The 17846-nt window shown below is 41.2% G+C and overlaps 1 protein-coding gene across 1 annotated transcript; it reads right to left on the bottom strand.

Moving 5' to 3' along the window:
• Positions 1-1945: 1945 nt before the first annotated feature.
• LOC135487229 (uncharacterized) lies at positions 1946-17104 on the bottom strand. The gene is made up of 4 exons (XM_064770732.1): positions 16617-17104; positions 6672-6887; positions 3116-3325; positions 1946-2554 (listed from the first exon to the last, which is right to left on the bottom strand). The coding sequence occupies exons 1-4, from the start codon at positions 16705-16707 to the stop codon at positions 2319-2321; spliced, it is 753 nt and encodes a 250-aa protein (XP_064626802.1). The 5' UTR covers positions 16708-17104; the 3' UTR covers positions 1946-2318.
• Positions 17105-17846: the final 742 nt, after the last annotated feature.

Below are 17846 nucleotides of genomic sequence, written 5' to 3'. Positions count from 1 at the left end.
TGACCCATTGGAAAACAATGCAGAAACTTTCAAATGTCCCTAAGGATAGAATATTTGTCCGGGGTACAGTGATTCTTATTCGCTTTTAATATATGATGTACATGTACATGTATCATACCAGTCATGGCCTCTATTAAGACCATATTTACCAGAATTCGGCGGAATACCAAGTCCCGACACTTTTTTCTAAGGGGACATTTTCTACTACTACATCGAGCGTAGTTTGGCTTCACTGTGACCGAAGCTAGTCGGAGTCTCTGGCTCGTTGACGAGTGATGCGTTCAATTGACAGTGTGCTCTAACGCCTGTGAGAGATGGCATCTGGTTAAATTCAAGAGACTAGTTGTGATATCGCCCGGCCTGACATTTCCTTTGACACAACACGTAGTTTTTGACACAACAGACGCTACGGTTAGATTTTTTGCTGTTGTTCTAAACTTTCCACACCCATGTTTTAATTAAATTGTGATACCTGTGTCGGACTGCCAATCGGGAACGAACAATGGCATACACTTTTATCTGTGTTGATACGACCACTTATGTAGAACAAAGGGATAAGCCACTATACAGGCTATGACGTCATCACCGGCGGACAACGATGTGTTAGTCTCGAACTCATCTCGAGCACTAGCTAAATCGCGAGATCCAAGCGAGATTTCTCGTCTGAAACTCAAATATCACGTTTTATTGTTATAACGCAAGTATCTGATAAATAGCTGGTAAAAGTTGATGTTTCTTCATAAAAATGTTTGGTTTTCGTCTGCATCCACAAAATGGCCGCGGTTGTTTGCTATCTCCTCAAAATCGGTTACAAATATCGACATATACGAATTTTAATTATATAAAATGGATAATAGTAATAATGATATATCATATTTTACATATATTTTCTTTGTTTAAATCTACACTGCTTTGTTGTATGACTATAAGCCATAAAGTGCTCGAATTGATTAATTAAGCATGATTTTGTTTTGGATTAAGATTGCTTGCTATCCGTCATTTTGAATTACTTCATACATTTTTCAGGAAAAATGGCTCAATCGTATATTGTAACCGAAAAGGCTTTTTACGTGTTTTAGTCCAGGCGCGATTATGGGGTTGTAACTATTTTGCTGTATATTGTCACGAGGAAAGAAAAGCACACGACCTAACGCCGACCTATTTATGTAAAGAGATAATCAGAAGGTATATAGTTCAGGAAATGTTAATAAATAATCATTCCATATCATCTTTTGAGAGCATTTTTAATTGTAAAAAATATATGCCAACGTCACAGAGTCTCTGCAATGGTAATCGCAGTAGTCTCGCGCAGCCAGAAGTTCTTTACTTATTAGTTTGGCGCATGCCAGACTTTCTTTGTACGAGACGTTTTCCAGCACGATGTATCTGGGCAGAAGCAACACTGCGCAAGATTACCTCGAGCAGGGGCTAATAATAGATTATGCTAATGAGTATACCTTCCTCATTGAGTTTTCCCAGAATTGTCCATATCACGCAAAGCTCGGGACGGCATGGTTGTCTGTTGACTGTGCTTTAAAGGGTAACTCATGTCAAATTTCACCATAATGTTTTAGCTGCTTTTGACAAATGACTACGTCACTTTCTCATAAATCGGTAAGGTTTTCGAATCGAAATGCACATTTTCTAGAAATTGATGGTTTAATCCCTCCCGGACGGCTCGCTTCGATGCGCTACGCCGACGACGTTTTCGTTGATGACGTCACAACATGAACATTTTCGCGGTCGCGATGGTTTACATCGATTTTATAATAAATCTAATCAAAAATGGAAAATTTGAGCTTTACATTTGTGATCAACAATTAAAGACGGACGTATTTCCGCAAAGTTGTAAATCACATCATAGTATCACTTTAAGATTTAAGAGAGACTGGCACATACCTAGTCTCTCTTAAAGCACAATCAACAGACACCCCTATACCGCCTCACACTCGGATACCACCAACGCCCACCCCTTCCTGCTACCTTAATACTTCTGGGTTAGCCGCAAGATAGTTAAATATAGGGTAAAAATTGCCTTCTCGCCAGGCGCGTGGCAGGAGTTCGGAAGTAAAGAGTGTCTCATAAGCCAAAAGCTTGCTGGCCCTTTCTTTAGGGGTGACACTATGATAAACAAACTTTACTTTACTTTATATCATCTAAATGAATTACATTTGTATCTGTTTATTTTGCAAGTCTCATTCCTTGCGAGAAAAGACAGATTGCAAATACGCATTCGCCAATAATGTCCCAGTTGTTGCCCTCTAACAAATCGTTGTCCGCTTGGTCTACCTCGAAAACAATAGCTGGATGCCAAGTCGCTAATCATCCGTGATACGACAGTCCAGAGTGAATGTTGGCAAAACTGCTGATGTTGAAGCCGCGTGGTCAAAGAGGTCGCACTCTTTGGCTTGAGTTTTGTAGTTGAATCCGACACACGTCGTCGTTTTCAAGCACATCGTAGCGCATTCTATCCTGCTCCTGGTAGTCAAAACCTGGTACTGTTGAACAGTCAAGGGTAGTGTTGTGGGGGAAAAGTGCCCAATGCGGATGTCAACTGGAAAAAAAACAAGGCTTATGAATGGTTGTAGCAGTTTTGATAAAATATGATTATATATATACGAAGCTTATGTGAAAGTAAAGGTGATGAAAGCAGCTATGCCAGTCACTTGAGAGAACCAACTTATAGCTGTATGTGCGCATAGGCCTACCTCCTTGTGTAAAATCTTCTTGATAAGATTATATATTCTTGATTTAGATCGCATTAAGTTTGGTACATGTACGCCTACAAAGGCAATCTCTACAAAAACATACATGTACGTGACATTGTATAGGGAAATACATGTAGATAAGATCTTAACTACAAAAAAGTACATGTAAGTATCCGATCGGAATGTTCGAGCTGGGTACAGCTATGTACGTATACGATATAGCTCAGGTAACTGATTGTATGGACTGTGACTTCTCAAAAGTCATAACTGGAGTTTCGAACACTTTTGGAAGGTGTTCACGAGCTCGTTGGAATTCGCAAGTTCAGCTTACATTGATTCTGAATGATGAAGATTGAATGCATTTGTTTACAGAATCGTATTCTAGCTAATTAGAACTGTTAACTTACACTCATAGACCTCCACTTGACAAAGCAGTACATGTTCGCCCGATGTTGTCGTAACTGAGACATATCGGTAATCATTACCGCTACAATAGACGATTTCAACAATATACGGATTGCTTAATATGCTTGGATCTCTTGTCAAACAAGTATAGCCTGATACATATTGTCCTGGACTTGTGTCAAACAGCCTCACTTCAAAGCCGACCGGCTCGTCTGTGAATGTGATGATATGAAAATAACGAAAACATGAATTAATGTTTTGTTCTGACTGGTGTTATGTTTTTAGTGTTCCCGTTTCTGGCCGACCATTCCATCTCACTCACTTCATTACTATGACGGTCAAATTGCTGCACATTAATAATCTGTAATACAATGTGCTTTCTGATTGGTTTCCCAACACAAATTGGCCTAGTGGTCATTGGCTCCGAACCTCATTGAACTGAGACCAGTAATGTGACATTGACAGTAGGGCTATTGTGAAATTATTGAGTAGAGGAAATTTTGAATTTAAAAGCCGCGTACACAAAAAGTTGTACAGTTTGTCCCAATAGAAAAAACCTTTGAAGACCAATTTTTAATTGTTTTTCTCACTGATTTGGGTTTTGCTAATCACACATCATTTTCTTTGATGTTTTACAAATGAGGCTCTAAATGGTCGGTTCATCAGTCTGAAGGGTTGTTCTATGGGAGTCCATCACAGAGAAGATTAAAGTTAGCTGTTAGCCACATTTTAGTGGGTTCATTACAACCTGATCATGCTGGTACGAGAAGATCACTGAATTCTATGCCATCCTCTTCAGCATCTTCATCGAGGACTGGAAGCGACCCAGCATCATCATGGCCAGGACGAAATGCCGCTTCAAATCCATTGATGATGACCTGTGGACGAACAGCCTCCTATTCATCATTTACAATGCGTATCAGATCTGCCAAGTCCAATCTATCTTTCCGCATCCGCCCTTCTCTTCAATATTTGCTGTTTTCCATGTCTTCCATGCCTCTTGCGTGTTGACTTAAACGATTTCATCACCGTACGGTCTAACGGCTGTACCCAGGATGTGCAGCCCGCTGACACCAACTGCAGAACTTCCCCCATATCGGTTATCCGCATTCAAAAATTGTCTGTTCTGTGGGCCCGAAAATAGTCAAATATTAAGAACTAGTTTTCAACGTTCTCCTCTTCCACGAATGGTTGCAGAACCTCAGGTACCCAGTGGTCAAGTAGGGTCTCCTCCTTCATCCACCCTATTTGTGAAGACGTGTACTTCACATTTTCCGGCAACTCCTCATTTTCCAAGGCGTCGATTTGGGGTATAAATCATCGGCGTGGAAAGGTGATGTGAACCGCCAGTTTCCCACCGGTACCAGACAAGTCACAGTGCATCCTAACTTAGCATTGGAACGAGACATTCTGATGTCAACGACCTTAACCCCCTTTTGGTTAACAGTGTACATTTGCCGGATGTCTGATCCATGTTAATGACCAGATGCTGAGCCGAATTATATCTATATTCCATTCTTTGTGCGGCATCTGCTGGCAACGTAGTTGTGTTCTTTGTCACCTTACGTAGGGAGAGGTTGCTGCGTTTCATAAAGGCGTGCGTCCAGCCCACCGACGCTTGGAAGTTGAAGCGAACGGACTTGGTCTCCATGACCTCTTGTCTCCTCTTTTCCCCTAGATCATCCAACCATGATCGGAAAATTTCAAAGGCCTTCCTCTGTAGGTCTTGGACGGCAACTGGCTTGCCTCTCTGTCGCAGCTGTTGGAGCCATTCGGGGAGCTGATGCTCCACCTCAGGACACCATCCGCCGCCAGGCTCTCGGACCCTCCTCCTTCTTGCCATGGTGCTCGGTTTCTTGGTCTTCCAGCTTATGGAGTTCCCACTGGCTTAACGTGTAGATTGAGAGATCTTAGAATGGTCCGCAAATTCTTCGTAGTCTCGCCGGTACTTGATTTTCTCCGACACAGTATACGAGCGTTTCTAGCATAAGGCGTTGTTCAGGATTCATCATGCAGTTTAGACGGCGTGTGCCAACGAAGCCTGCATTTCATAGGCCTAAACAGCCAACACCCAAAAACTCCTAATATGAAATCAGCTTTCAAATAGCACTGAAGACAATAAAGTTTTCTTTTGTGATACCCTTTATAGCATTGGTCAGTTCTGGTATATATGACACAAATATTTTATAGACTAACCAACACCACCTTGCCAAAGTGGGCTGGACATTCTGATACCCAAAATGATGGTTAAAGTCCGATTGTACGATATTCGAGATTTGTGTTTTTGGCATACATGTACGTGTACTCATATTTTTTCCCAAAATATCATCAAATATGGGACTGATTTTGTTTCCCATCATAAGTTGTACACGAGTCGAATCTTCCAGCCTCGGTTACAATGCCCTGGCTACTACGGCTGTTGTCTCACGACTGATCGAGATCACAGCTGCTACAAGTAAGGAAACAATATGAGCCCATATCTAATTACGACCGCCAACAGATAACTACAGACGGTGGAAAAAATCCGGTTTTTAGGTCCTTTTCTGCGTTCAATCAGTCAAATTTTTATACGCGGGCCTTTGTAATACATCGTATGAAACCGAGGGTGGGGGATCAGACAAAAAACAGCTCCCGAGGCCGGAAAATGTCAAGGTTTTGAGTCTCAAATCATTGCTGGTCGAGATGAGGGCAATGAATGCTCAGAGTCCTTGGTTAAGGCTACACTCTTAAAATTTATTAGTAAAAACAATTAATTTGATAGTTGCTATTTAAACATTTAAACGGTCAAGAATTACTAGTTCGATAGTTAAAACAACTCATTTCACAGTCGGTGCAATAGCAACTACCGGAGTAGTAAAATATTACTATTAAATAGTTATTTTTACTATTTAATTTTAAGAGTGTGGTCCGGGCGATCATACTCTTAAACAGACAATTGCCTAGTTTCATTCAGATCGTCAAGCAGTACACCAATTCGCGTGGGGTATATTCCAGCATCAACAGCATAGCCAGGTCAGTCATCATCAGAGGCAGCCATTTGCCAAAATGTCGCGCGTTTGTAAGGCAAGCTGTAATTAATCACAAGGCACTGGTGTAATCGAATCCGCATTCATGTGGCATTATTGATACGTATACATCGTCACATAAGTTTTGCTATAAATTGCTATAAGTTCATCATCATCATTGGTTTTAGAGCAGCATGGCCAAATCGACCTTAGGCTCATCGTATGTAACCAATTATAACAATCGCATGCGTTCTAATCAATTCAAGTTGCGGACCACAACATGAAGACCGAAGTTAGAGCCAACCCGTGTAAAGGGACCTTGACCTTTTCAATGCATATTATACGGGGGGGCGGTCATGCCTCAAATTAACGAACCGGTCTTTGACCGGTAAGTCTGGAGTATATTATATCATTGTTGACAAAACGCCGACTTGCCGGCTCGAAGACAGCGCTCCCAGTGCCGGGACTAATAAACATTCGGCACGTGACAAATCGAGTGTTGCGTAACGTTAGACACACGTCGTTTACAAACACTGTAACTTTGTATACTCACTATTGCGTCCTCTATACGTCATAATGATTGTTCTGATCGGTATTGACTTTCCCAAATCCACAAACCAGCTACCAGGGGCACTAATCTGTGTGCTAATCTCTGCACAGGTGTGTTCAGGATTATCCCTCTTGCCATTTACCGGTATTGCCTGATTTTGTAACATTGCCGTGTCTCTAGGGTAGGTGCCTGTAGGCTTATTCAATGCCCAATTTTTACCTAAAAAAGAGGAACAGAACGTCACTAATCTGCAGCCGTAAACGATTAGTTTGAAATACAGTAAAGTAAAGTAGGCCTAAAGTGCATGTACATTTGTAGAAGTTGATGTTGACAAGAGCCAGATCTTACATAGGCCTAATGTGATTGACAAAATGCATATATAGTTGGATAGGGTGCTCATGTTGTAAAAAAATAACACAAAACAGTGGGTCTGTATATGATCATGAATCAAATTCAAATTCAAACTCAAATTCAAAATAAGTTTATTTACCATAAATCATGTAATCGAGCCAGCTCGAGGGGTCAGGATAATTTTTACCGTGTAGAACGAAATCAGAACCGTCTCCAAGTGACCTGACCCGAGGCGCGTTAGCACTGCAGTCTCGAGTCACTTGAGGCGGGTTGGAGCCACTTCAAGACGCTTAATCTCTCGTGTAGAACAGATCTGGCCTCGAGTCACTTTCCGCACGGTACTAAAATCGAGTCGTGCGGTTTATAGCAGTTTATGAAAACATGCGCCACCATGCGACGGGTTAGTGGTTTAAGTGGCCTGAACTGACCTTGGGCCGGCGATTTGATCCGTCTCCGTGTAGACAGCGCAAAGCCAGATACAGGTGATCCGGCTTCAAGTGGCTCGAGATGAGGAGGGCTAAAACCGTCCTCGTGTAAAAGCAACTAATGAGTAGGTGAAGTCAAATAAACTTGTGCAGGTGCGAGAGCTAAAGTGTTGTGCAAGCAGATAAAAAACGGTACATGTTAAAAATGTATAATTATATTCTGTGTAATAATATTCTTGGTTTCATGGAACTGGTAAAAAGAAAGGAAAATAGGGAAAAAGAGATACAGATAAGAATAAAATTATGCGTATATTCCTTACATTTCTAATCATACCGTACCATAATTTGTGCGGTTTTTAAAGCATCTACTTATAAAACGTGATGTTGCGATACAGACCAAGTCTTCAGAATTCAATAAAAAATCTGGTAGTGAGATGTTTTGAAAAGTGTTTATAGTTGCTTTTACACGAGGACGGTTTAAGCCCTCCTCACCTCGAGCCACTTGAAGCCGGATCACCTGTAACTAGCTTTGCGCTGTCTACACGGAGACGGATCAAATCGCCGGCCCCAGGTCAGTTCAGGCCACTTAAACCACTAACCCGTCGCATGGTGGCGCAAAGCCAGTTACAGGTGATCCGGCTTCAAGTGGCTCGAGGTGAGGAGAGCTAAAACCGTCCTCGTGTGAAAGCAACTAATGAGTAGGTGAAGTCAAATAAACTTGTGCAGGTGCGAGAGCTAAAGTGTTGTGCAAGCAGATAAAAAACGGTACATGTTAAAAATGTATAATAATTATATTCCTTACATTTCTAATCATACCGTACCATAATTTGTGCGGCTTTTAAAGCATCTACTTATAAAACGTGATGTTGCGATACAGACCAACAGAATTCAGGAAAAAATCTGGTAGTGAGATGTTTTGAAAAGTGTTTATAGTTGTTTAGTATGTCTATAAGGTCTTTTCTATCTTTATCATGCACTTTGCATTGAAATAGTAAATGATATTCGTCGTCCACCTTGTCATCTTTACAATATAAACAATATCTTAAAGGGTAACTCGTGTCAAACTTCACCATATAATGTTTTAGCTGTTTTTGGCAAATGACTACGTCGCTTTCTCATTAATCGGTAAGGTTTTCGAATCGAAATGCACATTTTCTAGTAATTGATGGTTTTAATCCCGCCCGGACGACTCGCTTCGATGCCGTTGAAATCGCGCTACGCCGACGACGTTTTCGTTGATGACGTCACAACATGAACATGAACATTTTCGCGGTCGCGGTGGTTTACATTCCCGCGAAAAGAAAATCTCATTCGTTTATTTACAACTGCCATTGACCATTGACATTCCATCCTGTCCTTACACAATATATACACGATAAGAACTGAAGATTATGGAGAAGAAGAAGAAAAGGGTTGTCGGGTAGCGTTGTGCTGCGATGTTTTGCGGCAACACCAGCAAAACTGAAGGTGTTGGGGTTTTCCGCTGGCCTGACCCTATCAAAGAACCGGGCCGTCACCATGAAGTTCGAGTTAAGAGGTCACCAGCCGGTGGTTCATCTTCTCCTCCTGATGCTCCGCCGGAACACAACTTCGAGAACCAACTCCAAATTCGTCTGCCGTTGGGGGTCTTCCAGCACATTTGGAAAAAATCTAGAAGTAACGAAGTAAGGGAAGGGACGGCCCCTCCCTCAAGTCCACAGTCCTAGTCATTTCATCATAAATTTCCCCAAGTCCAACCAGGAAATTCCATCGCTAACGTCATAATAATGGTATTCCTAAAACTATTTTTAGACCTCATTTAATATTCATTAGATTTTCCTGAGCGTACGCGAACTACTGCGGATACACCTTCTTCCTAGAGCGAATAGGAAAATATTCGACGGTCTGACTTGTTCATGTTGTGACGTCATGAGGTCACGTGACTTAGTGCGGGTTTTTCAAAACGTCTTCGGCAGTTGGCCAGTCTGACGCGATTAAAACAGCGATTTTATAATAAATCTAATCAAAAATAGAAAATTTTAGCTTTACATTTGTGATCAATAATTAAAAACGGACGTATTTCCGCAAAGTTGTAAATCACATCATAGTATCACTTTAACTTGTAGATCGAAGTGTACCCGGAAGTGTTACCCGTTAAACTAAGTAAGAGGTTCTTTAAACATGATTTTTGGTCATGCATGCAAGACACAAAGTTTGAGTAAGTTTCCCGCAATGAGAGTAATATGAGGAAAGCGGGTGAGCTAACACATGGCGTATATTACCGAGCAAAATAGAAGGTTGGTGAGCAAGAATTGAGGACGCTGGTAGAATGATGGCGAACACGAATAGGAGGCTCTTTTCCGACTGCGATTTTTCTAACTTTTCCCTGATTTCTCCGACCTTTCTCCGACATTGTCCGATTTTTCCTCGACTTTTTCGAGAAAAACCTGTGAAAAATACCAGGGCTTCCCAAATTGGCCATTATGATCAAAGGCCTTAGTTGAATGGCGTTAATGAGGTGTGATGCTCAGCGCCCAGAGTGACCCTAAATGTGAATGAAAATTAGCTCGTCTCCTTGGACCACTTGGGCCCGGTTGTTAGAAAAAAAGTTTATTTTAACATGCCGTTACCAGTAACGGCATGTTAAATCCAGTAACATGCCGTTACCAAACAAACCGTAAATATGCTGTTGTTAGAAGCAAAATTTTAAGCATTTTTGGTAACAGCTAGTTAACAACATGTTATCTTCTGTTCAGAAAAAAAATTCCCATAATTCATTGCAAATTTTTTGGATTTGATCTACTTCCTGTAAAAAAATTCAAGGTGATGACAAAGAAATCCAAGAAGGCCAATTTTACAGCCAGGGAAGTAGCAATTCTGACTCAAATGGTGAGGCAGTGTGCAGGTGTGCTGGGGGCCTGTATCTGAATTTGTGTGCAGTCAACACAGCCACAAACGTTTGGGAAGCCTCCCATACCATAGAACCCACGCTTGATTTCCTCTCTTCTTGTAGGACTTCTTGGCCACACAACAAACTCGTTTAACTTGATTGCTAAAGATTGGGACACATTTGCAATGACTCTTGGGGTAGTACCATTGTTTATTCCAAAGTTGTCACCGATGGTAATGAGTTTATCCCCTGTGGAGTAAAATTTCAGAGCTATCAATACTTGAGTTATTGTACTGAGACTCTGAGTTCTGTCTGTGGGCCGGCTCAGCTCATTGTCCAAGAGGTTACAGATCAACTCAATACCCTCTCTCCCATAGCGAAAACGTTTCCTTATGGTAGGTGATAAAGCTTGGAACCAGTGAAACCTTGAAACCAGTGATAAACCTTGGAATCAGTCCTGAAAATGCATAAAAACATGAAATAATGCAATTTGAACCTAAGGTGGTTACGAATCAATATTTGGAGCTTATTTTTACATGATCAGATCGGAATTTGACGGTAGTTTAGAAATCAGTCGCACATCCGATTCTATAATCTATATTTTAGAACAAACCAGTCATACCTCGCCTCCTGTGTACATTACTGATCTCCCAAATATAAGCATGCACGTCACGACACGCCCACCACACACCCATAATATGGACCAATCAGCGCTCCGCTTACTACGCCACCACACGGAGCGTATTCGAACTACGGAGCGGTGAGATCATACAGGGTGATACCGAGAAGATTGACTACATCATGCAGTACCGGCTGGCACTTATCCGTAGAAACGTAGATCAAGGAACGTAGGTTTTAGCCGGGTTTGGAGATGAAAAATGTGAATAAATTCCTTCGCTGTGAGCGATTTCGTACATATTCATGTACACATCGAGGGATGTAGAGATATTTTCGTGATGTAACAAGTTCTAAGCGGACACATTTTTTAGTGATTCCCGTGTGTATGTTTGTCATGCCTACTGAGCTTTATCAGAGCATTATATATACAAATGATTCTTCTAATAAAAACGTTTTATTTTAGTGTAACGAATACAAAACAATCACAAAAGCTTACTTTTGCTTTCATCGAAGAGTAATAATTAGATATATGCAAATGGCGGCCCGTCATGAATATAAGTTTATTTTTTAACGACAACAACACATTTCCAATGCGTTCAATGATGACGTCATCCTCCACAAAAAGGTTGATTCTGGAACTACTGGCAAATTGCTAATATGTAAAGTCAAGGACTTAGTGAGCCCCCCTTTAGGTCGGGGGAGCTCCCCCGAACCCCCCTACGAGCATATGTTAAGTGCAAGCTCTAACAACTACAGCTGTTACAATGGGGGGACACCCCCAAACCCCCCTCCGTCGACATAGGTTTTTACCAGTGCGTTGGGGGGAAGCTCCCCCCCAAACCCCCCCCCCCCGGTGGACAGTCAACTAGCCCTTCTGTGTCATACTGCTGGAGGGGGGGTGCGATGGGACCATCCATATAGTTCCTTCCGACACATTTTTGTTTTGGTAATGTAATACATTGTGATTGTCCTTATTCACGGGAATCGGGCGTTTCCAGTGATATACGACACAAATAGGTTGTCCTCATGCATTCACTTTGGAAACGCATTTTAAAATAGATGTTACGTCCTGTTATTGTTAATGGGGCACGTCATCGTCGCGTACATTTGGGAAAAACTCCCTAACGAGACCGGAGCAGACGGCTAAAAGTAGTTTAATTATTGGCCGCTAGGGTGCAGAATGTCGCTCACCCGAATTTTTCACGCAACTTTTGCTAAATAGAGCTAGTTCTAGTTTGTGATTCATTTTGATACTTCAGATTTGGGCAGAAGACCAATATAACTTAGTCGTCAGTGTGGTTTTAAGCTGGAAAAACGTATTTGTTTTTCTTAAAGTGCCTTTTTTGGACGGGTGTGTGCGATTGTTTTGTTTTTATGTCACGTGACCTCGATCATGTCGACACAAAATTGAAATAAACCACCCTTTTCTGTCATTATTTAGGACGGATATTTCTCTAATAAAAATATTAATATAATCGGCCAATTTCTTAGGCATATGATGTAGCGAATTCCCATGAAGATTTAAATTAATTTAAATTAATTTCAATCAATGGGATAGCAATCACCACCGGAAGATCGCGGAGAAATCGGTAAACTCAACGGAGTTAATTCAGAAAAATACCCAAAAAAATTGTTTGTAGGATATACAATATTTACTCTCTTTATTTCTCATCAAATCAGTATATACTCCCACACACACGTGTATCTTAAGAGCCCCTCCTAAAGGGGGGCTTATCAATAAAGTCAGCTGGGACGAGATTGGCAGTTGGGAGGGTATAAATCGTGGAAGGAACGCGCCCGATTTCACGCGGTACTTGCACAGTGATTCCACGGTTTAGTACTGACTATTCCAAGGTTTATCACTGGTTACATGGTTTCACTGATTCCAAGCTTTAATATGTAAAGTCAAAGACTTAGTGAGCCCCCCTTTAGGTCGGGGGAGCTCCCCCGAACCCCCCTACGAGCATATGTTAAGTGCAAGCTCTAACAACTACAGCTGTTACAATGGGGGGACACCCCCCAAACCCCCCTCCGTCGACATAGGTTTTTACCAGTGCGTTGGGGGGAAGCTCCCCCCAAACCCCCCCCGGTGGACAGTCAACTAGCCCTTCTGTGTCATACTGCTGGAGGGGGGGGGTACGATGGGACCATCCATATAGTAATTATAGTTCCTTCCGACACATTTTTGTTTTGGTAATGTAATACATTGTGATTGTCCTTATTCACGGGAATCGGGCGTTTCCAGTGATATACGACACTTAAATGGATTGTCCTCATGCATTCACTTTGGAAACGCATTTTAAAATAGATGTTACGTCCTGTTAATGGGGCACGTCATCATCGCGTACATTTGGGAAAAACTCCCTAACGAGACCGGAGCAGACGGCTGAAAGTAGTTTAATTATTGGCCGCTAGGGTTCAGAATGTCGCTCACCCGAATTTTTCACGCAACTTTTGCTAAATAGAGCTAGTTCCAGTTTGTAATTCATTTTGATACTTCAGATTTGGGTAGTAGACTAAAATAACTTAGTCGTCAGTGTGGTTTTAAGCAGGAAAAACGTATTTGTTTTTCTTAAAGTGCCTTTTTTGGACGGGTGTGTGCGATTGTTTTGTTTTATGACGTCACGTGACCTCGACCATGTCGACACAAAATTGAAATAAACCACCCTTTTCTGTCATTATTTAGGACGGATATTTCTCTAATAAAAATATTAATATAATTGGCCAATTTCTTAGGCATATGATGTAGCGAATTCCCATGAAGATTTAAATTAATTTCAACCAATGGGATAGCAACCACCACCGGACGATCGCGGAGAAATCGGTAAACTCAACGGAGTTAATTCAGAAAAATACCAAAAAAAATTGTTTGTAGGATATACAAATAGTTACTCTCTTTATTTCTCATCATTCATTTACATTATGTACTCCCGCACACACGTGTATCTTAAGAGCCCCTCCTAAGAGGGGGGCTTATCAACTACCTTTCCTTATTGCCTCGTCTCCTTCGAAATCAGTTAGTGGGCAAATTTTTCTACGAAATATCCTTTTTTGACGGTGAAGTTGAAAATTATGTAGTAATTGATCATGTAAAAGTATCCTGGCGGCCATTTTTTTGCAGGTGACATGTACCTGACGCAGCCCCTTGACAACGTTATTTGTAACGACATGGTAACATGAAGATAACATGATGTTAGCATCAAAATGCTTTCTAGCAACAGATTTAACGAGTCGTTTAGGGTAACATAGACTTAACGACATGTCAACATACCGTTAGGGCCTAACATGCTTTCTAACAACCGGGCCCAGTATGTCACACATGAGTGCATCTGTGTTGGCCAACTCCATGTTCAAGCAGGGGAGACTTTTACAAAACTTAATAAAGCTTAAGAAACAAAACCTAAAATAAAATCAAGAATATTTTGATGTAATGAAATTTATAATTTACCAAATGTTTACAGTATTTACATGAATACAGACCAATACCTACATGTGTGTTGTGTACTATTGGTAAAACAGTTGTTTTTAATTATTAACATTATTGCATTGTACACCATACTCAAATCTATTTGCAAAACCTATTTCATTAATAATTTCACTTCCAGTTAAGGAATAACCGCATTTCCTGATGAAATATATTGCAAAAACATTAAATTGCAAAACAATAAATTAATTGCAAAAAGTAGCCGTTTCTGCATTACAACTACAGTCCAAATCACAATTGACATACGTCCCGCTTCGCGTCAATAGAGAGGTTCAGCTGGTATCTTCCACATTCGCCTAATCCACATTCGCCTAAACCTTTTTCGCCTAAACCTTTTTCACCTTATGCACATTCGCCTAATTCCACTTTCGCCTAATTCCATTTTCGCCTAATTCCTTTTTCGCCTTATCCACATTCGCCTAATTCCCATTTCGCCTAATTCCATTTTCGCCTAATTTTGGCATATACCTACCCCCCCCCGTGGCTCATAAAATGGGTCATTCCAAAATGCCATCTCTTATGGTCAGTGATCTTAGCTTGGGTTATGGAATATTCTTACTCATGATATGGACCATTCCTTTTCAAAAAGCCATTTCCTTGGTGTTCAGTGATCTTAGCTTGGGTTATCCATAAAATGGACCATTCCTTTTCCAAAGGCCATCACTCAAGTTAAGTGGTCTTAGCTTGGGTTGACAGCTTTTCCACCCCTTTGAATAAATGATGAATCATAAATTATATTTTTGTCTTACATAATTTGTGCTGATGCTTTACTGATGCTTTCACCTGTCTAAACAAACTGAGATGGAATCGATCATATACTATCTTGATTTGATTGATGTCAAAAAGATTATGAATTGTACATTAATGCGCACACTTCTTTTTTCTGGGTTGAAAAGCATCAGTTACTAGCAATAAACTCTCCGAGCCCCATCCACTAACCCCCCCCCCCCCCCCAAGTTAGGGCAACCCCTTGGTAACAGGACCTGATATTCAGAGATCCCCGCATCACTTAAAAATTCTACTCCCCATAGTCTATACCTTGGGACTCGATTATGAAAATAATGAGCTGGTGATTTAAAAAAAAAGAGTCTACCGTATAGCTCAAAATCCCTCCCCCAACCCTAACACCTGGCACAGGAATCTTAACCCCTCTGACTGGAAGGGTCCAAGTGATAGGGGTGGTACCTGTTAGGCGAATATGGAATTAGGCGAAAAAGAAACAGGCGAATGTGGAATTAGGCGAAAGTGGAATTAGGCGAAAGTGGCATTAGGCGAGAAAGGAATTAGGCGAAAATGGAATAAGGCAAATGTGGATTAGGCGAAAAAGGAATAGGCAAATGTGGATTAGGCGAAAGTGGAATAGGCGAATGTGGAATAGGCGAATGTGGAATTTGTAGGCGAATGTGGATTAGGCGAAAAAGGATTAGGCGAATGTGGCATAAACCGTTCAGCTACATGTCGTTTCCGTGATCGAGATCGGGATAGATTGCATCACGTTATCGCGGTCTCAATCTCGTCGACGTACGTAACGTCGTCAGTTCGGTTCGGCTATCTACGGTGGCCCATAGAGGACATGCGTTTATTTTCAATATATTAGGTTTTTTTTGTTTTACAATGCGATTTTTTTCTCTTGAATTCTAATTTTTTTCTCTCGAATAAATCCGAGAGAAAAAAATCGCATTGTAAAAAAAAAATTCTAATATATTGAAAATAAACGCATGTCCTCTATGGGCACCGTAGCTATCTGTCGCCGAGATAAGTTTTTCCGATAAAATATCGAGCTTGTCTAAAAAGTGAAAATAGCGGCAGATTTGAATGTGTTGGACTTGGCCTTGTTGTCAGAAGATGGCATTTATTTCTGAAAAGGCCAATTCAGAAAGTAAGTTGCATCAGAGTCTTTCAAATGAAGAAAGACTCTTGTTACATAGAGTTGAACAAGTGCAGCAGAAAAAAGGACAAAAATCGCAATTCAGAAATGACAATCGTTTTCAATGGTGGTAAAGCCTCCTACAAGTAAAAATGGCATGAAGCGAACTGGGAAAGTGGAATTATACAACTTCTTCAAATAAAAAGGATTGTGCAATGTAGGCAAATAAAATCGCCTTGGGAGTCGCAACGACTTCCACCTACGGTAATTGACAGTGCAGCCGCCTCTCATTAACAGGCGTGGTAAAAAACAGCAGATGAGGATTTCTTCTTACCGAAGCATGCTTCAACGGTCCCCTGAGGGAAAATATGAAACACGGATATCGTCAAGGAGAAGATGGCGAAACGCAATCGGAGGAAAGGCATAGCTGACCAACTGTCCCTTTGATTCACCCGTCAATGAACTTGTCTTGTCTCAGCCACCTCGTGCTATGATTCACCGATCTCGTGCAGTTTTCACGAGGCTTAAATCGTTTATGTTGTAGCTTCTGTTCTGTGCGATAACATGTGGCCTGTTAATAATGCATAAGCTGATTGAAATGAAATTGCACTAATTGTTTTTTGCAATCAACAACTGTCATGTACAACCATGCACAACGAGTCCATCTCATAACAAGTTCTAAATGCGCTGGAAGTCTCCGTCGGAAGAGTGCCTCGCTGAGGCGTCACAGGTACAGCGATAAACCTTTTTGATCCGTGAATCGACAATTCGGCCGCGACGGGTTAATTTGACCTCCGAGACCACTATATTTAGGCTACTGAATTGAAACTTCATCATTATCTTCCTTTTATAGAGGAGAAATGCATAATTCACAAAATATGTATTTTTGATAAAAAACACATCCATACTGGTGAATAAGACGATGTATCAGAAATTCAAATATGATTTTTGCTATACAACCTAGTCTCGCGCATTGAATTACTAGTGTTTAACCTTATTAAATGTGGAACTGAGGGATATTTCAGTTCATATAGCACCGGTGCTATATTTCATCTTGGGATTATGTGAAGATGTCTCTCATCTTACGTTGACAATTCTTCGACCAGCTCCATTAATTTTAAAAATGCACGGTCACCTGGTGCTGTATGGTTGATGCAACGTTCAGTTATTGCGTTGTTGTATTAGGACATCCGTGCACAGCACGTTGCTTTTGGGTGCCCAAAAACCAATTGACATTTCATGGTAATCACGACCATCCAACCAAATGCAATATTGTACACAAGGACGACACTTCTGACAATAGACAATACATATCGCTAGGCCCGTGTGATAAGGATCCCCCCCCCTCCTCCCCAATCAGAAATCCCACATGTCCGACATACCACAAGGCCGAAATCCCACAAGTTCGAAATCCCTTAAGTCCGACATCCCACAATTTCGACATCCCACAAGTTCGACATCCCACAAGTCCGCCGTACCACAAGTCCGAATAAAGTACACAATACGGGGATTATACTCTCTCGCGCGCGCGCGGCCTCTATATATATGAAGAGCTACACCATAG

This window comes from Lineus longissimus, chromosome 4 (assembly GCF_910592395.1).
Source record: "Lineus longissimus chromosome 4, tnLinLong1.2, whole genome shotgun sequence".
Lineage (NCBI taxonomy): Eukaryota > Metazoa > Nemertea > Pilidiophora > Heteronemertea > Lineidae > Lineus > Lineus longissimus.
Note: the sequence above shows the minus strand (reverse complement) of the source record. Positions and strands in the feature narration are given on the sequence as shown.

What these genes read in the sequence shown, in the direction of transcription:
- LOC135487229 (XM_064770732.1), bottom strand. Translation starts at nt 16,707, where the DNA reads ATGCCTTTCCTCCGATTGCGTTTCGCCATCTTCTCCTTGACGATATCC. An exon ending in GACCGTTGAAGCATGCTTCG is followed by an intron (nt 6,888 to 16,616) that starts GTAAGAAGAAAT and finishes CCTCTTTTTTAG; the next exon opens with GTAAAAATTGGGCATTGAAT. An exon ending in TCAAGTGGAGGTCTATGAGT is followed by an intron (nt 2,555 to 3,115) that starts GTAAGTTAACAG and finishes TTTTTTTTCCAG; the next exon opens with TTGACATCCGCATTGGGCAC.